The 20,695-nt window shown below is 32.9% G+C and overlaps 2 protein-coding genes and 1 non-coding gene across 3 annotated transcripts; 2 read left to right on the top strand and 1 right to left on the bottom strand.

Moving 5' to 3' along the window:
• The first annotated feature begins 303 nt into the window (after nucleotides 1-303).
• On the top strand, nucleotides 304-6,435 carry LOC119192129 (diuretic hormone class 2-like). The gene is given in 5 exon segments (XM_037445965.1): nucleotides 304-386; nucleotides 3,883-3,910; nucleotides 3,912-3,988; nucleotides 5,079-5,099; nucleotides 6,298-6,435. Coding segments are annotated over 5 exon segments (339 nt in total). The 3' UTR covers nucleotides 6,428-6,435.
• A 2,808-nt stretch (nucleotides 6,436-9,243) lies between these two features.
• On the top strand, nucleotides 9,244-9,315 carry Trnae-uuc. Its single transcript has one exon. It is a non-coding gene; the product is annotated as a tRNA-Glu (tRNA).
• A 6,509-nt stretch (nucleotides 9,316-15,824) lies between these two features.
• On the bottom strand, nucleotides 15,825-17,807 carry LOC119192128. Its single transcript, XM_037445964.1, has 4 exons — nucleotides 17,681-17,807; nucleotides 17,277-17,517; nucleotides 16,967-17,046; nucleotides 15,825-15,989 (listed from the first exon to the last, which is right to left on the bottom strand). The coding sequence occupies exons 2-4, from the start codon at nucleotides 17,503-17,505 to the stop codon at nucleotides 15,825-15,827; spliced, it is 474 nt and encodes a 157-aa protein (XP_037301861.1). The 5' UTR covers nucleotides 17,506-17,517; nucleotides 17,681-17,807.
• Between the last annotated feature and the right edge of the window lie 2,888 nt (nucleotides 17,808-20,695).

Raw genomic sequence — 20,695 nt, 5'->3', positions numbered from 1 at the left:
CTATACCTTACAACTAGTACGTAGACATTTATGCGTATGCATATGTACTACGTAGATATTTAAGCTGTTATTAGGGTTACAGCTTATTCAAATAGCCTTTAAAAAACAAGTTCACTTTTCGTTAGACATTCAGTGCACCGTAACAGAATTCTCGTGTTTTTTTAATTAAGAGATTTTATTTACTGTATAAATTCTTATACAGAGTTACCTTAATGCATTTCTAGACTTAAGTTAATTTGTTAATCCGACCTCCGACGTTGGATATTCGTTTTTTTTTTATTACAAAAGTGGTTTTGTTTCAGAATGGTTCGAGCAACTCTTCTGCTGGCGAGCTGCGTGCTCCTCGCCCTCCTCCTGGTGGTACCAACTCTTTCCTACCCCAGGTAGTGGTATTTACTCCAGTATCAAAGTATTTACTTATCAAGAAAGCCCCCTTAACGAATTACAAAAAACTTTACTAAGCTTGCTGAAGAATAACATTGCGATCACGAATTTGACAGTGATTCCGTCTCGAACGGTCTATTACATCTATACTCTATTATATAAAGCTGAAGAGTTTGTTTGTTTGTTTGTTTGTTTGTTTGAACGCGCTAATCTCAGGAACTACCGGTCCAAACTGAAAAATTCTTTTTGCGTTGGATAGCCCTTTGTTCGTGGAGTGCTATAGGCTATATATCATCACGCTATACCCAACAGGAGCGGAGCAGTAATGTCTAATCTCAGGAACTACCGGTCCGAACTGAAAAATTCTTTTTGCGTTGGATAGCCCTTTGTTCGTGGAGTGCTATAGGCTATATATCATCACGCTATACCCATTAGGAGCGGAGCAGTAATGGCTAATCTCAGGAACTACCGGTCCAAACTGAAAAATTCTTTTTGCGTTGGATAGCCTTTTGTTCGTGGAGTGCTATAGGCTATATATCATCACGCTATACCCAATAGGAGCAGAGCAGTAATGGCTAATCTCAGGAACTACCGGTTCGAACTAAAAATTCATTTTGTATTGGATAGCCCTTTGTTCGTGAAGTGCTATAGGCTATATATCATCACGCTATGACCAATAGGAGCAGAGCAGTAATGGCTAATCTCAGGAACTACCGGTCCAAACTGAAAAATTCTTTTTGCGTTGGATAGCCTTTTGTTCGTGGAGTGCTATAGGCTATATATCATCACGCTATACCCAATAGGAGCAGAGCAGTAATGGCTAATCTCAGGAACTACCGGTTCGAACTAAAAAATCATTTTGTATCTGATAGCCCTTTGTTCGTGAAGTGCTATAGGCTATATATCATCACGCTATGACCAATAGGAGCAGAGCAGTAATGGCTAATCTCAGAAACTAGGAGTTTGAACTGAATAATTATTTTTGTGTTGGATAGCCCTTTGTTCCTGGAATGCTATAGGCTATATATATCATCACGCTATGCCCAATAGGAGCGGAGCAGTAATCGCTAATCTCAGGAACTACCGGTTCGAACTGAAAAATATTTTTGTGTTGGATAGCCCTTTGTTCCTGGAGTGCTATAGGTTATATATCGTCACGCTATGACCAATAGGAGCGGAGCAGTAATGAAACATGATGCAAAAACGGGGACAATTTATTAGTTTTGAGAGCTTCTGTTGCGTGCGCTGCGTAAACGGTTAAAATTATGCAACAATAATGTATGACGGGATTGTTCCTCTTAAAAAGTTCTACAAAAATATATCATAAAACAAAGTCCCCCGCTGCATCGGTCTGCCCAAACGTGTTAAACTCAAAACTACCCAACGTATTAGGATAAAATTTGGTATGGAGACAGTTTGAGACCCTGGGAAGAACATAGGCTCCCGGGAAAATATATAGCGTGACTTTTATAATGGAAAACTTTAGCCCGAAAAACTTTATAACGCGGGCGGAGCCGCGGGCAAAAGCTAGTATTATATAAAAGCTTACGTCCTATAAGAATATCGATATTAAAGAGTCAGCATCCTGGATATATCTAATCTATTCCAATAATTTGGTAAGTAGACATTCCTATTCAAATGTTTTCTAAATTTTAAATTAAGATGCTAGTAATAAAATACAATCTTCAATTCCCAATAATAGTCATCTATGTTTCTAAGAATAGAAGACAGAGTAAAACCCCAAGGGAGTCAAGTTCAAATCATTAATTGGGCAGTCAAGTGATCAGCTTATCTTGCAATAAAATTGTCATCAAATTTCACTAATAATTACCTTGATATTGAATAGAAGAGGAAAAATATGGTCTTTAAAACAGAGGCACGGTTTTGAACAGGCCGCCATAATTATGTACAACGGCGATGGATAATCATTGCTTAGTGATCTATGTGGACTCCACTCCACTTACAAAAGGAGTCAGTTTCTCGAGACAATATAAAACATTGGCATAAATAATATCATAAAATAAGCTATCCAGCTAATAAACCTATTCTAGTTTCTTAAAGAATCGCTGATTCACTAACCATTGAGTAAAAGTATCAGGGAAATGGAATTTAATGTTACTCGACTGTCCGAAGATATTTCCATTGTACTGACAAAATTTACTTTCAAATAGCTTGTATTCAAAACTGTAGCTGATTAAGCATATTTTGCAAAATTAACAGCCAGGAGTGCCCAGAGTTTTAATTTGTAAAGCGAATACAAAATTAATAAATAATTTTGGTTAATGGCTGTAAACTAAATTGGCATTATATTTCCATCTAGACTCCCCGATTTCTACAAACTCATTTATAATCATGAAAACTAAAGAGAATTTTAATCTCAATGTTTTCTATTCTTTTAGTTTTATAAATTCTAATTGAGTTTTAATAAACATTACTAGTTAAGTCATGTGTATTTTATATTTTTTTATAAAAGATAACGAAACATCTGAACTAATTCTAATTAGTACACTGGAATAATTTGAAGTTTTCTAATATTTTAAAACATAGCTAATTTAATGCGAAGACCGCAGTCAATATTCAAACAAAGGTAATTGGGTAAATATTCCTAAGGATATTACTAAACATACAACGTTTAATAATTAAACAACGGTGTATTTATTCTAACATGTATGAAAACTCCTATTGAACGTACTTGAATGAGGACCGGAAAGATAATCAAATAAATATTCCCCACGATAACCGTGTCACCCTGAGGTCACAAGGTAAACAAAAGGTAAGGGAGCGGTAAAATTCAATACATATCTCGTGGCAAAGGTATCAAGTTAGGACAAGTCCCACAGGGACAATAATTAGGTCCTGTTTCATAAGCTTCAAGTAAATTTTATTTGACAGCAACCGTATTAATCAGTTAAAGTAGAAAGTACTAATTTTGGGACCATAGATTAAAGTGTGACTTTTATATTTGGTCGGCTTATATATTTATGTGGAAGTAGTATTTACTCAGAAGTTATGAAACAGGCCCTTAGAAGTTGTGTTCATTACAAAACATTATATCAAACTGATGAATAATTTCATTTACTTCGGTTTTAAAACTTCACGATAGAAGAATCTGGAAGCACTTTTAATTGAAGGTCATATGCATAGTCGTTATGGAATACACCCTGCTTGAAATATTCATTAAAAGATTTGTTTATTATAGACAAATTGCATAAATCTAGAGTTTTGTTTGTTTTTTCGTATATCTTAATCTCTGGAACTAGTGCTTCGATTGTGAAATTCCTTTACCAAAATTATGCTACATTATCAATGATGGGCTACTTTTAACCCAAATTCTTCCCAGGCACAATAGTGAGCAGTAAACTAGTATTGAATATATTAATTGGTTGTGTTTCTAGCTCACATTATTTGCTGTTATTGCAATGTATGGTGTTGGAGAAGGGGACAGGCGTACGTTGATACGTTGTTCGCTTCCAAATAATACTACCCTTTTGTTATCAGTGTGAATAACTACTATCGCAAAGAAGTGCCCGTACGAACCCGAAGAGATAATGGATATGCTGAACCGCCTCGGCAATCTCATCCAGATGGAACGCAAAATGGAAAAGTAAGTCAACTATTAGTTAACGTTTTGTTCAGTACTTCTTTCTGTTTCTTTCCACAAATATTCTCAAACATCTTTCGAACTTTATCTTTGGAAGCGACTTAAATTAAATATCTCCTGTTCTTCAATTCTGCATGAATTCCTACCCTGGCTCTGAGTGTTAATCATCTTTGGAATAAATGTAGTAAACCTAAATAACTTGAGTTATATTATTCATGAACAACTTAAGTTCTTCGAGTACATTTTATTGCTTCGCTTAAAGAGTAAACCCTAAATTAAGTTATTTGTGGTTCTCATTTCATCTTGAAATGGTTTGTTATTAAGTATTTTTGTTTGTGAATCTCAATCTCATTTTCGATGATATTTGTGTAACTAATGTAGGTATATTTATATTTACGTCTAAGTATTCAAAAAAGCTAGTAGAAATACCTCCTCATTTTTTTACATCTATAATTCTATATCTATACTTTTACTATAAAGCTGAAGAGTTTGTTGGTTTGTTTGAACGCGCTAATCTCAAGAACTACTAGTTCGAATTGAAAAAATATTTTAGTGTTGGATAGTCCATTTATCGAGACAGTCTATAGGCTACATAACATCACGCTATGATCAATAGGAGCAGAGCATTCTTGAAAAATGTTGCAAACGCGGAGAAATGTATTCCTTTTGAGAATTTCCTAAATGAAATTTATCCTCTTCAAAAATTCAAAAAATATATTATAAAACAAAATCCCCTGCCGCATCTGTCTACCTGTCTGAACGCGATAAGCCCAAAAGCATCCAATGGATTTCGATGAAATTTGGTATGGATATATTTTGAGACTCTGGAAATGACATAGGCTACTTTTTACCTCTTCTAAAATTTAGCAGGATTTTAATCCCAGAAAAGTCTTTCACCCGGGCGAAACCGCGAGCAAAAGCTAGTCCATAATATTTCTCACACATCTCCATGTAGATATTTAGTTTGAGTTCTTTAAAACAAACCTTTGAACTGACTACACTGCACATTCTTTCCAAAAATAAGATTTAAAATTAAACACAATCAATTTGAATAATAAAAGTCACAAATATTCATAACATTTGTATTTTTCAGCTATAAAGACGACATTACTAGGTATGTCTGGAATATAGTAAGCCACGCTAATTACAGTCCCGCTTTAATTTAGTTGTTTGTAAAGCATTTTTGCCTGACAAATCTTATTAGTATTCTATGCATGGATTTACTGTAGGACATGCTTTGTGCAAAAATAAATCTTGCTTACAGCTATTTTAAAACAAGATGCCAAACTAATTCACCAAAGGTTGTATCTCAAAATGCCTTTTATTATTCGCATTTTATATATAGCTTTAAAATAAAAACCGAAATCTCGGCTTAAACAAAATAAAATATTCTACGGATTTTACCGCGATTTTTTATATTATAACTTCTCCGTTCGAAGTACAAAGTCTTCGAAACGTCGGGAGAAAATTAGAATATAAAAAACTCCAATAAAACTGCAAAATAGTTTTATTTTAATAAAACTGTTAATATCTAAAATTTACGTAAACATAAGTAATCATTTAACTTTATGGGAGACGAAAATATAATCGCGTAAAACACTTAGTTACTCCCAAAATTTATAATTTTATATGTTTATGGACAATTCAAAGTTCCCAAGGCATAGCGTTCTTAAGTGTTTAGAAGCGAATTAGTTTAATAATTTAGTAACTATGTTAGAGCATTCCTTGTAAACCAGTTTGCGTAGCTTTGGGACCAACATACTAAGAAAGTCACTTAGTTTTGGTATCTCCTAGAGTCTTTATAATTGTACAAATCAGTACCAAAAGATAATACTGACAGTTAATACCATCTTATTTATGATATGAACGAAATGTAGAGTTATTTAGATACATACAACTTTAGTCTCGTATTCTAGAAATTGTAACCTTTATTAGAATAAATCTTAGTAGATTATGACAGTTCGTAGAACAATCTAGAACATCTTTAGTATTCTAGTTCTTTTTAAATTATACTGTAGTTTGTATATAAAGCACCAATATGTACGAATTTGATTATCTTTGATTTTCCACTTACTATTATATCTTTTCTAAATAGATCAATATTGACTTTTACATCACAATGTCATTTCAAATTTCGAAGAACATTTTAGAACACTTTCAGCTTAAATTATTACTCATTAGTTCACAAATAGAATAACAATCATGTAATTTATACTCACAAACACCTTTTAACTAGAGTAGAACGATCTAGAACATTTTTCAACTTACCTTCACAATATCAAGCTTATACTCATGATTTCTTTAATTTCCAGTGAGAAACGTGCCCTGGATCTTGGACTCAGCCGCGGATACTCTGGAGCTCTTCAGGCCAAACACCTCATGGGACTTGCTGCTGCCAACTACGCCGGAGGTCCCGGCAGGAGGCGGCGAGATGCCCACTAAAACCTCTAGACTACTTTCAGAATAAAAGTCCGTCGATCTATACTGTGGCTGGCTTACAATAATCATGCTTAAGCTTATTAAATTAAAAAGTAATTATCAGAATTGCAGATTTCTAATCTCTACGAATCTAGTCTACTGTTATCCATTGTTAGTTTGGTAAAATTATGTATTTCGAAATACTTTGTCTTTTATATTAATTCAAAAAATATTTATTTTCATTTCTTCTGTTCATTTATCATTGTAATTTTATTTTTCAATAATACAAGTCTGATTTTGTACCTATTGAAATACAATCGATTCTAGTCATTTTAAACTGTATTACATTTAATTTTACGTCTATTTTAATTATCAGTATTACTTAACAGTATTAATATTCACATTAAAAATAGTTCCTTCATCGTAGTTAAAAGTATTGAAGCGCTTAATTGTAAATTAAATATTTAAAGTTATTAAGAAATCCTAACTGTCTATAAATTACGGATGTCTTATAGATCAATGTTACCATTTCAATTTATATGCGTGGCGATTCTATTTAGTGAATAGCGAATGTAAGGAATACCTCCTGTCTAGAGTTTATTGTTAAAAATAAAGAGATATTCATATTTATATAAAGGAGTTTAATTTACCGGAGTTTGTGTTTGCAACATGTGAATACACATAATACTTAAAATGAAACATTATTTACATTTCGTGGTATATACATATAAATATTTTAATAAAATGAATGAAAATTATTATGATGGGACGTTAAATTAAGTTTTAAATTGTCTTTAATTTTTTTATTGCTTTGAATGACGAGACGAGCTTGGCGTTTGTCTCATAGTAAACGATACGACCACTCATAAACAGTAGAAACACCATCCAGCAATTGCTGCTAGGTGGCAGAAATAGACATGGCCATGGTACCTACCCAGGCGGGCTCTCACATATGAGAAACTTACCACCAGTGATTTTATATTTATATTATGAAATAATGTACGTTGCATTTTCGGAAATAATATAGATTACACTATCTGCTTTGGTAGTATAACTATTAATTGGTCATACGTTTTCTAGTCTCTTATCTAATCTACTATCTATAGGCGTGCTTGTCTAGTTGCGCTTGGATTAGTTAGAACTTGTGATTTTGTATAAACCTTGCCCGAAAAAGTTACTATAGAAACAGAAATAATTATTTACGTATGAACCCATATCAGCCTTATGACTTGCTAAATGAATGAGACTATAAATGATCTCAAATCCATTATGCAAATCTTAATTCAACTATCACACGTAGTTTAGTAGAGTCATGTATTTAATTAAATAAAGTAAACCCGCTATAATTCATTTCACTGCAGAAACATATTTGTATCAAATTATAGAGCATGCAATATTATAATGGACGTTAAATTATAGGGGAGATTTAAATTTTTTAATTTATTTAACAACTTGTATGGCTTACTACGTGTGTATTATAAACATTTGAACTTAACTTCCGTACAAAGAATAAAATATTATTTCACACCTACACAGTTCAAGAATTAGGTCACCAATTACAGACAAATGGAATAATGACTATACTATGAATAACTCCTCTTTAAGTAAGTAAATAAATATAGCTCAAGTCATATTTTAATGTACACTTTTATTATTTCGAAGTGTCCTATGGAACACAAAACATACCTAATTATTTATCTAAAACACACATCTCTCATAACAGGTCCCTTTCGTCGATTAATTAATAAATGGCGTTTCCATAATTCTTTACCTCTCTCAATCTTTTACACCATCAAATTCATTGCATAAACTAAAAACTGCATAAACTGGAAACACCCACTCTGAGGCAATTCTTGTGCGCTTGGTCCTCACACCAAATGCACGCCCACGCGTGGGACATTTGTAGCCCTAGGCACACGGTGCAGTGTGTATACCTCTTGGCTGTGTTATCAAATTGAGGCCTATCCTTATAGTCACGCGAACATTTCCCTTCCCTTTCCGCTCCGCCCATTTTAGTGTGGTTTTTCTTCCTTTTCCTTCACTTCCTTCCCTTTTCTTCCTCCCCCACTTTCCTCCAGGACCCTGCAGTGGTTAAGCTGGGAGAATCTAGAATCCCATTCGATATTTTCCCCCGGTCTCTACTAAAAAAAAAACGAACTGCATAACCTGCCTTTAATACTTATAATCAAAACTTTAAACTGTGTTACAGTTCTTGGTGGAATTCTATTCATTTTAGACGGCAGTGTATCCATGATTTTTGGGCGCTAGAAATCGCCGATTAAAAATGATGCGGGTGCCATCTTTTATTAAAAATAATGTCAGTTACTGCTTATTTGAAATTGCAATGAAACATATTTTTATATACTAGCGCTATCTATTATATATGATAAGAACTTGATAGTATTGTAGAGTCGAGAAATATAGAGTACGAAAGTACCGTGCGTATGTAGCGACATCTACCAAATATCTAATAGACTATTAGGTGAGCTTAGCAAGAAAAATGTTAAATACTGTTGTAATTCACATAGATTTAGGTAGATGTCACTGACAGAAAAAATACGACAAATATTTTTTTTTATTTCACATTTTTTTTTTATATCTATATTAACATTGCTTGCTTCATTGTTTTAATGTACATGAATCTGATAATAAATACGATAAATATTAATACTTATATATTTTCATGTTATAATTACTTTTTTTTATTGAAATGGTCATAATAATTTTATAATTCGATTGAGTGATTATGTAATCTTCTTTACGTAAAAAAAGATAATAGTATTTTATTTCACTTTTAAACTATTTGTAAATAATCTATAATTTTACAACACTATACAACATCCCGTATGGTCTAGTGGCTAGGATACCTGGCTTTCACCCAGGAGGCTCGGGTTCGATTCCCGGTACGGGAAAACCTTTTGATTATTTTTAGACCATAAAATAACCTATACTAGCGAGCTACTCTAACATAAAATGGGATTTTATTTATGTTAGAAATTTTGGGTAATGGAATATCCAGAGAGTAGGTATCTGTTAGGACTATAACATAATTAAATACTTAATAATATTATACACAAATTACAATACTATTAGCGTTAAATTTTTTATTATTGGAAATTTTAATTTTCGTTCAACATTTCGTTGGAACCGTTTAAAAATGGTTTTGAAGATGTGAAAATATGAAATATAGAATTAATAATTTTCTCCTAACGTTTCGAAGACTTTTTGACCACGAAAGCTGCAGAGTCTTCTAAACATCGGGAAAAAATTATAATATAAAAAAGTGTGATAAAATCCGTAAAATAGTTTCACTTCAATGTCTAACATTCGCGTAAGCATACGAAATCATTAATTCTGTATTTCGAAAGCATTTTAAATTTGTTATAACAAAATATCGCAACAAAGCGTTTCAGTTTTAAATATTACTGTTTTAAACACCTACCATGATAATTTGAGCTCTATCAATTGTCACATTTCACGTTCCTGCTGCAGGGTGAACGGTTCAAGATAAATTGGCTTTTAAAACAAAAAGGGTGATGTGTATTCGGTCGAACGCCTTTTAAACATGGCGGCATTTTGTATTTTTAGACATTATTTAAAATGGCGTGGCTCTAAGCTAATAATAAAGTCATAAATATAAGTCCACGAATCATTAGGGTGGGATATTACTAAAATAAATCAACTTTAGAAATGTTTTATTAATATTAACTTTGTTATAAAATATATTAAGTAATTAAAGAGTACCTACTTATAATACTGTGACAAATTAATTAGACATAATAGCTTTATATATCGTGTCATTGCTTTTTATACAGCTAACAATTAATCAGTACTCGGGCTAAATTGGCCAAATTGGCTCTAAATTAATTACTGATTAAAATATAATAATTTATTACTGATTAAAATATAATTAGGTACCTGCCATATTAGATTTGTCTAATAAATAAAGTTCAAACAATCGATTGAGAAGGGCCGCCTATCAAAATAGCGCGCTAACGGATTTTTTAAAAGACATTTATAGTCCACAAAAACATATTTAATATACAATGTTTTTTTTACTTTGGTTATTTAATGGATATTTTTTTAAACAGGCACCTAAAAGTGACTTCACTGCACCTGATGGTAAGTGGAGTGGGGTCTAATAGAATGTCGACTGACGAGAAATGATTACCCCTCGGCAGTCGACACAATTATGCCGGCCTGTTGGAACCAGATATAGACAGGCTGGTCCCGGAAAGCGACACACTCACGAGGGCCACTATGGCGGGTTTTAACACTTTGTGTTCGGTAGTCGCTATCCGGATGAATATTAACCCAATACACTACCCTGCCTAGAATAGTGTAAACTTTTTATATGTTAATAAGGAAGCCTTTCCTTGTTACATATAAAAAATTTAAAGCGAACAAAAAAATATATTTTTATTAAAATAATACCAATAGTGCCCACTCTCCCCTATTCAGTCAAAATATACAGAATTATATTCAGAAGAAAAATGAAAATTAACAAAAACCAACAATAACGTACAATAACTTTTGTTTTAAATACGCAAGACACAAATATCCGATATGATAGTTAACAATGTTTCCAAAATTACCATACGCCGATAGAGGCAGTGTTTCGAGTCAGAACCGATCGAGTGGTTTGGGGTGAGTTCAACGACACCGATCGATAATGCACCCTCGCGTCTGCCAGCTTCGCACAAACATTCGCCATAAACCCTTTGTATCACAATTTTCCATAACATTGAGTTATTGCACAATTACTCTTCTTTAGCTGAGACTGAAAGCTGAATGAATTATGTGTAGACTTGTAGTGTAGAAGAGTGAACAGAACGAATAGCCATTCTCATAGAAATGTATGAAGATTATCTGTGTAGTTGTAAAGCCAATAATTTTTCAACTTCGATTTCCAGACGGTTAAAAAACACGACAGTTAACTACCTGTTCTACTTTAGTGATGTTTAAGCTATACTTAGGAGAAGGCCAATCAAAAATTTTGCATTTTTTATTTGAAAATTTTCAAGAAAACCTACAGTAGTCTGGATTAGAATTTCCTTGTGATGTTGGGAAAGACACAAATAGATAAAAAAATTGGCGAAACGTACATTACTGCGCACGGTTCTATGTAGATATAGTCCTTGAAGATGCGAGATTGAACTTATTTATGGACGAAAAATACTTTCCAATACCCCTTAAATACGTGCATTAAATATATTCTACAGCAAAACATATACAGTCTTATACGTTACCATAGTTCAGGAATACAAATTTAATTGCATAGATAAAAAATTTGACGCAATCGAAAATCGTTCTTATTCACCAGGCGAACGACGTCGGAGCTGATAAGAATTTACGAGACTATTAAACTTGGTAATCACCATAGCTTGTAAAAAACCAACGATCTCCGCTCGGTGCAAAGGAATTATTCTGGTTTACAGCATCTAAATATTACTTTTATAAATAAAAATAGGATCACTAGTAGGTTTAGTTTTAATTATTAAGTTACGTGGCAGCGAAGAGATAAAGGATGATGAATTCCAATAGCAATTTTCTGTCTTGTAAAATTTATATAATTTGAAATACCGTATAATATATTTTTGCACAAGATTTTACTATACCAATTAAGTCCCCTGACTTCTGAGCTAGATAGCTAGTAGTTAATTTTGATAAATTTTGATTCAGTAAAACAAAGTAGATTAAGGTTCTGTTGCACTTACTATGTTTTGTCTCTTCACTACTCCAGTTTAAATAAAAGAGAATGGGAAGTAAGTTTTACATGATTTGTAGACAGTGGAAATTAATGAATAAAAAGGATCATATTGCGCAAAAATTAACTCACAAAGTGATCCATATGCATCTTATATTTCAGTCAGTTGGAATTTACAAAAGAGTCCAATTATTCATCTAAATTCTTGTAATCAAGCACACACCTTACACCTTACTCAGTGACAAAACTAATGTAAATAGTCGTTACTCTTTAATGCGAGGAACAGAGGAAGGACATTCTAGTAATAAAGCCTGACACAGAAACGGACTTCGAACTCCCCGGTGGGTTCGGTATTTTATACGTAATTTGGTCCTTTACCTGTGTGTGTAGATCACAATGTACTGCGACAAAACTAATGGCTTTCTTATGGCGACACTGAAAATGCATCCTTATTGCTATAAACTTAGAAACAACAAATAATCAGATTTAACAAACTGATATATAACTACCATTTAGTAGAATTATGCTACAAACAGCGATAGTTTAGTTGGGTGTGGAACGGACTGACTGAGACGAATGTCCGCAGGTTTAATACCCAAGAGCATACATACGCCTCTGATTTTTCTAAAAATTATGTGTGTAATCTTTGGAAACCATCGCTTGCTTAAACGTTGAAGGAAAACTTCGTGAGGAAACCTGCATAACGCACTAGACCAGTGCAGCATGTCCCCAGTAATAGAGGAGATCCGTGCCCAGCAGTGGGACAGTATACAGAGCTGATATTATTTATAAAATTATATACAATTATGCTACTATAATACTGTTAAAATCGGTTCAGTCGTTTTAGAGACACACCCAAACAAAAATACCAACAACTTAATAGGTGTTGATTTACGAAAAAATTACTGAAAACGCCTTTAATACGTAATTACCGACAAGCAATTGTCTTAAATTAAATATTGAAAACCACCACGTCTTCAGATAGGAAATCAATCATTAGGTACTTATTAATACAATTATTTAAGCAATTTATACACAATTGGCTTAATACAGAAACCTTTTATTATAGTTTCATCAACCTTTTGCAGTACAATCTACACAAAACGATGAAAAAATTAATCCATTGCTTCAATTGGGTATTTGACATAGTGAAGAAATAAATAAAGTTGGTATTGAAAATTATAGAATTTAAGGTGTTAATTAAGAATATTTGACTTAAATTACAAATAAAAATTATTAAATATTTTATTTTCCTAAATAAAAATAAGACTTTTGAATCTGTGCATCATTTACAAGAAACGGCTCAAGCGACCAAGACTAGGGAACGTGACGTCACGATGTATTATATGTACTGTGTTGTCCATTGGTCTTGTCATTCCGAAAAGATTTTGGCGCGTTTTATTCTCAGATTTCATTAATATTTATTTGATTATTTCGTGTCCAAAGTGCACTTTACCGGAAAAAACATGGAAATTGGTTTTATTAAAGCTGACAGTGCAAATTTGCCAAAAATTGATTCTTTTATGATCGCAAACTTCTTTGCCTTAAACCCGGACTTTTGTTCTTCAGAATTTAGGAACGTGAAAACTTCATTGTAAGTATAAAACTATCCTTTTCTGATATTTAGTTCAATTCATAATAGATTACAGTTTGATTTATGTACTTAGCCTTATATTTTTTGCTATAAAATAACCTTTGTATCATGCATATGATAGGTACATGTTTACTTTGTAGACTATAAATATAAATAATATATTATTACGTTACCAATAAAATCGTAACTTATGAGGAATCTTACTCTGATTAAGTACCTGTTATTCGTGTAAAATCTTTTCAACGAAAAGTTTCTCGTATTGTGGCTATCTGTGATGCTTTATTTCTATTTTTACAGATCATCAAGACAGTCGTATGGTGATGATGCCATTGGGTACGTTCAATTAAGACGTGACGCGACTTTGTGCACTGTGAAATGTAAAATATGTCCTGAGCACAAAGTCCGATGTCCATCATATTCTGTGAGCTTGGTAGTAGAAGAAAAAGAGGGCATAGTTATAAGTGTCCAGTGCCATAACTGCCCTGCTTCACAAGGAGGATGTAAACACGCGGTAGCTTTCCTTATGTGGGCACATCGGAGGAGTGAGGAACCACCATGTACATCAATAAAATGTTATTGGAAAAATCAAAGTTAGCAAAAGTAGGAAGCACCTTGAAGTACACAACAATTAAAGAAATGAAGGGAAATTCTTCTTCAACATGTAAAGAGTTTGGTGATGTAGTTTTAGAGGATTTTTTGGTTGAAAGCAAAAGAAGGAATTTATGTACAGCTCAAATCCTAAAACATCAAGCTGATTACAAAGTGCCCGACATTCTTCAGTTCTCAATGCATTATTTAAGCATCAAACATAAGAAAGGAAGTGACTGTGAAACATTTTTAGCCAAAATTAATGATATTTTTACACAAGAAAATATAAATTTTGTGGAAAGTCTGACTCGAGCACAACACAAAATTCAAGCATGGCATGAGTTAAGGTATTATTTATTTATAGGTATTTGATAGTATTTTAAATGTGATGTTGCCCTTTGAAATGTGATTTGATACTGTAATGATTGAACTAATAAGATATCATTTAAAATCAATGTTCTAGAGCAAAATTCCCAACCTGGGGTCTGTGGACATATCTTGAGTCAGCTGATTTCAATGCTAATGTTATATGAAGTTTCAGGTTGTGCTTAAAAAGAGGCATTTTAATGACATTTAAGGAGGTCTGTGGTGATCATCTTTGCTCATTTAGTGGTCCACAGCTAAGAGAGGTTGGAAGATGCTGTCTTAGAGTAATATATATTGGAATTATATGTTTCCATGTGAGATGCAATGTCAAAATCTAAATTAGTCTTGTAGCTTTACTAGTCTTTGATGTTTGAGTTCATAGTCATAAGTGTTGGGCACCCATTCTACAGGACATCCTAGTGAAGATATAAATGTATATGTGGCCACCAGGCAGTCACTAGTTTAACATTTTAAAAATATTGTATTATTTTCAGGTATGCTAGAATAACAGCATCAAAAGCATTTGATGTTTCACGATGCAAAACAACTGATGGGTCCTTGGTTGCCTTAATAATGGGAGCTAAAGTACCAGATACTCCAGCCATGAAAAGAGGAAAATCATTAGAAGAAGTAGTAAGAAAGGAGTTGGAAAAAAAATATGGCAAGATTGCAGAATGTGGTTTAATTATCAGCCAAAAATTCCCAATGGTAGCTGCATCACCAGATGGTATTTTAAAGGGTGACACAGTTATTGAAATTAAATGTCCAACAAGCCAAAAAAGTTTTATATCTTATATATGTAACAACACAATAACAGAAAAGTTTGCAGCCCAAGTTCTTTTGCAAATGTATGTGAGTAATTTAAAAAAAGGTTTATTTTGTGTGGCAGATTGGGAATTTGAAAAGAATAATAAAGTCCATGTAATACCAATAGAGTATGATGAGATCAAAGTAAATAATATTTTATCTAAAGTTGTAAAGTTTTGGAAGAATAACGCTTACAATCTATTGTAAAAATATATTTTATAACTTAATATAGGAAAATAAAACATTTTATTCTAAATGTTGTTTTTATTCATCAAATGTTTTTAATTAAGGAGCTTTGTAAATTTATTAAGGCACATGCAATAATAATGCAATCGTCCAACAACTTAATTAAATTTGTATTAACAACCGACTGTGGTTTTTAACATTGGAGAACTCCCCTTATACCGCCGGATGACTCTTTCAATGTGTATCCGTAAACTTGCTATCTCCTTAGTTTTTCGAGCTTCAACTTTGGTTAAATTGGACTTAGCTGATACACTTGGAGGTCTCACTAAACTACATCCCTTTTGCAATAACAGTTGTTCAATATGCTTGAATCCTCTATCAGCTAGTATAATCGCACCAGGTTCCAAATGATCCAAAAAGTTGCAACTTTCAACCAAACACACATCGCTAATCCTGCCACTATAACCAGGAGAAATGTAGTTAATAACACCATCAGGTGTGCTACTTATAAGGTATTTTATTGTATTGGCCTTTTTATATTCCGACCATGTTAGAGCCTGATCAACAGATTTTAATGGCTTTTGATTTCAATTTCCAGACAGTCTATTATGCAATTAATGTTTCTGTATTTATGCCTAAAAGCAATAGGTAAGTTCAGTTCTATGGCAGTTTTATCAGATTTTATAATAAAACAATGTAAAGCTTTTGCAATAATTGGCACATTCTTCTTAAAGATTCTGCTGGCGTAAGAAACTGACATACCAAACTGATTAGCAAGTTCAACAAATTTTGAGTCCAATCTTATTTTTTTAGGCATAACAATATATTTTCAACAGGAATAGTAGTGTGTTTTTTATAAGATCTACTAAAAAATAACATTCTTTTAGTATGCCAATGTAAAACCTTGGATTATCTTGTATTAGTCTCAGAGTATTTGCAAGAGATGATTGGTGAAATTCCTCCCATTGTTTTTGTTGTCTTATTACTGTTAGTTCACACTCTACATTTTTTTTATTTTGATCATCACTGTCCGAAGTCATTTGAAAAATTGAAGACTGAATAGATGGTGAAGAATCAGTTTTAAGTTGCGATTTTGATGGTGAAGATTCCTCTGAGCTTGCCAATGTATCTTTAATGGTAAATAATTTTCTTTTTATTTTAGTATGACCAACTCTTGAAGGTTTAACATGAATTGGAGATATTGCAACAGATGAAAACTGTATTGCTGTAGATGTTGCTTTGTGTTTGCTGAAACTGGTAGTCTGTAAGCCCTTGCTTCTATATTTTGGTTTAAAATTTACTTGGATTATTTTACTTTCAGATTCGGACACACTTGGGTTGATTTATTTTGGTTCATTTCAAAGAGATCTGACTCTTCATCCATTACTTGTGAATCTGAAAGAAAAATTGTTTATATTTTAATGAAATTGTAATATTCTTTTATTCATATATACATATTGGTTAGTACTGAATTTTTAACGGTAGAGGCATGAATTAAGCATTCAAAAACAGTTGTTCATGTCTTATCTTAAGAAGTTGATTAAAGTTCTACCAACATGAATTATTAATTTAGCAAAATACTTCATGATTCTCATAAATATTTCCTATGAGAGTCTATGTTATACCTCCAGTCCCTATGTTGCTAGTGGATGGTGTATTGACAGTTTCTGTCTGTACAAGTATTTCTTGTATTAATGATGCACGCTGTCTTTTTACTGCCACTGGCCGAGGTCCACTTTTGGTCGTTCTCTTCAAACGATCAGGTTGACATTCAAATTTAGAAGGTAAACAGCAGGGTTTCATTCGTATTGCCGACACAGAACCCATAATACTGTACTCCATGTAGTTTTCCATGTCATTGGGCAGCTGCAATAGAGACAAATCAACGATAAACAAGAAATTAAAGCATTTAAACACAATATAAATAAAACCACTTTGCTTTAACCTCAAAATTGTACCTTTAAAGGAACTAAGTACAGTTTTACTGAACTATCAATATTTATAGATATTTTAAAGTATTACTACTCACATCAAAATGATCCTCGCAAAAATAAATTGAGGATTTTGCTGATACACTGGTCGGATCACGTCGTGCTAACTGCAGCCACTTTACACGAAGATTTTGCGGTTGTGGCACGTGAATAAATAATTTAGAAGGGGTTTTTGATACATGTATTTTGACACAAAGGAACGGCACATATTCTATAGGACTTTGAAGCCATTTTTTAAAGAATCTTGAATAATAAAGGTATCTCACGTATTGTTTACATTAAGACTATTACATCATGACGTCACGCCCTTTATTTGTCACGTGACTTAGCGTTTCAGCGGGAAACACGAAGTGTATTTATTAAAACTGTCTTTTGGCTATTAAAATGGCTCTAAATATAAAAAAAATAATTTTCAAGCGTATCTTTAGTGACTCTAGAACATTTTAAAGTACTTTACGAAAATTTGTCAAATACCCAATTCTGTTGATGAAAGTTCAAATAAGTCGCACAATCTCGGAGACATGAGATTAAACACAATAAATGAACAAAGGAGGATTTGTTTGAATAAATCCAGACATCTTTTATTCCATTGAACAATGTGGCGATGCAATCAGCCCCGAGACTGATCACTTCGTCACAATATTTTTATAGAAAATAAAGACAAGGCTTTGAGATATACATTTCGTGTTGATGTTAAATTACTGCCTAAAATCTATCAGCCGTTATATACATTTAAGGTAGGAATGTGCAAAGGCTTACGAACATTTTTTAATAAATTAATGTTAGTTTTTATTTTACACTACCAAAACTTTTATTAATAATAAAAGTTTTGGTAGTTTTGGTAGTATAATAATTGTCTATCCAATAGTATTCGTTGAAATTAAAATGATGTTGCACGGAATCAACAATTTTAATCGTATTTTGGTTATAAAATTGAAGAAATAATATCCATAACTAAAGTAAAGGTAACATATTGTAGAGATATGTGTGATTTTTTTTCTATATTCATTATAGTTTCGAAACTATAACTTCTAAAAATATGGTTAACGCGAACATGTTGTAGAAATATTAAGATTATTATTCTATAATATGTACATATGCTTTGTAAATTAGGAATACATAGCTTCTAAAGGACGCTTGGTTCGCTGGGGTGAGCGCCTGAATTCAAAATGGTTAAAGATCATGAGAAACCTGCAAGTCGGAGTATGATTAGAATTTTCAAAGTATGTAAAGTCCGAATATAGACCAATTAAATGAACGAACTACTCCCTTTAGTATACATAGGCCATGCCCGGTAATGGGAAATTAAATAGTGCTAGATATTGACCTCTTTTAAATGTATTAAACTATTCAGCTATTAATTTTTATATACCCATCCAGAACGTTACAAAGGGAATGTCGAGGCGCATGTAAAATATTCTTCAGGCAGTAGATCCCGCTTTGTTTTAAGTCAAACGCCCACGGTGTTTGTATATATCTAGTAGAGATTTCCAAAGTAACAATGGATAACCAATTTATACGAAAAATAATACCTTAGTTATATGTGTACAGCAATCTAGCATATAAAAATACCATCGTATTCTCAAACTATTGACTTGTATCGTATCGTCCTTTGTTACTTGTAGAAATCGGAACAATTAAACTTTGTTCAAGCACCGATTTTGTAGAATTTCTTTGTGAAGAATATTCGTTAAATTATGGAATTTAGTAGCTTTGTTATACTCCTTTTGTGGCACATATTATTATTAGACACCTCCATACGCCATCAATTCTGCAAACATACGCAAATCTCGAGTACCCTTATATCAAAAAGTCAAATGTTGCTACAATTAAAAATCGGACCCAGGTTATCCTCGTTCTTATACCATAAGTGCACTAATATTTTGCCAACAAGCCAAACACATTGTAAAGACATCTGTATAAGCAAATCGCAAAAACAAAACACAAAAAACAATATCCTTAAAACGGTAGACAAAAAAATAATATACATAAAAGTGTGACGCGAATCGGTATTGTGACAACACTGCGACGTTGACAAATGAGGTTGGGCGTCAGAAAAACATCAAGCGCCTATTTGTACGTCGGCTGACCTTGCTCCTTGAATTATAGACTGCGACTTACGTACGTTGCATAATTCGCGTCACGTAAATTGGCGCTTATTCCTAAATACGGTAGGTTTGTTGTATTGCGGATTTTCTTGTCTATTCGCCAATTACTAGATAGTCTTATGTATGATTTTTTATACGTGCACAGCAGTACCACCACTGCACCAGATGGTAAATGGAGTGGGGTCCAATAAAATGTCGACTGACTAGAGATGATTCCCCTTCGGCAGATACAATTTTGCCGGCCTGTTGAAACCAGATATACACAGGCTGATCACGGAACGCGTTACACTTACGTGGGACGCTATGACGGGTTTCAACACTTTGTTCGGTGGTCGTTATACGGGCGGATATAAAATATATCCTACCACCAGCAAATCATGTATGGATATGTTCTATGGTTGGGCCTATTTCTGCTGTTAAACAGTCTGCATGCATTTTTTTGTTTTAACGTATAAGACTACTAGTATATCTACTTGTTAATCTCTTTGATTGGATAAAAAATCAAAGACGACAGAAAAAGTGGCTTCTCTGGGCGGGCTGCAATGTAGTTTTATGCGTAGTGAAGTCTTACCAGAAGAAAAACACTTTAAAGTAATACCCACATGACCTTCGAACAAAAATCGACCTTATGTTTATCAACTTATGGCTGTTTTAACTCTCCATCATAATACCTCACATCAACCGTGTCCAGTAAATATCGATTTCATAATCTAATTTACTTCTACTGGCGTTTATTGTCATTAATTATGAACGGATGGACGCTTCGTTTCATTGAAATATAACCGCTTATAACTTTATTACTATGCTGGTGAAAATTGTTTTTTGGAATTATAAATTAAATCGACAACAGCCCTACAGACTTTTTATTGTTTCCTAGATAAGAAATCATATCCAAATAAGCCACTAGCGTCATTTTTGTACCAAGTATAGAAAGAAAGAAACATT

Source organism: Manduca sexta, unplaced genomic scaffold, assembly GCF_014839805.1.
Source record: "Manduca sexta isolate Smith_Timp_Sample1 unplaced genomic scaffold, JHU_Msex_v1.0 HiC_scaffold_2384, whole genome shotgun sequence".
In the NCBI taxonomy this organism is placed as follows: domain Eukaryota; kingdom Metazoa; phylum Arthropoda; class Insecta; order Lepidoptera; family Sphingidae; genus Manduca; species Manduca sexta.
This window is presented reverse-complemented; position numbering and strand designations above follow the sequence as displayed.

What these genes read in the sequence shown, in the direction of transcription:
- LOC119192128 (XM_037445964.1), bottom strand. Translation starts at nt 17,505, where the DNA reads ATGGAAAACTACATGGAGTACAGTATTATGGGTTCTGTGTCGGCAATA. An exon ending in TAGCAACATAGGGACTGGAG is followed by an intron (nt 17,047 to 17,276) that starts GTATAACATAGA and finishes TTTTTCTTTCAG; the next exon opens with ATTCACAAGTAATGGATGAA. An exon ending in AAGTGTGTCCGAATCTGAAA is followed by an intron (nt 15,990 to 16,966) that starts GTAAAATAATCC and finishes TTATTGCAAAAG; the next exon opens with GGATGTAGTTTAGTGAGACC.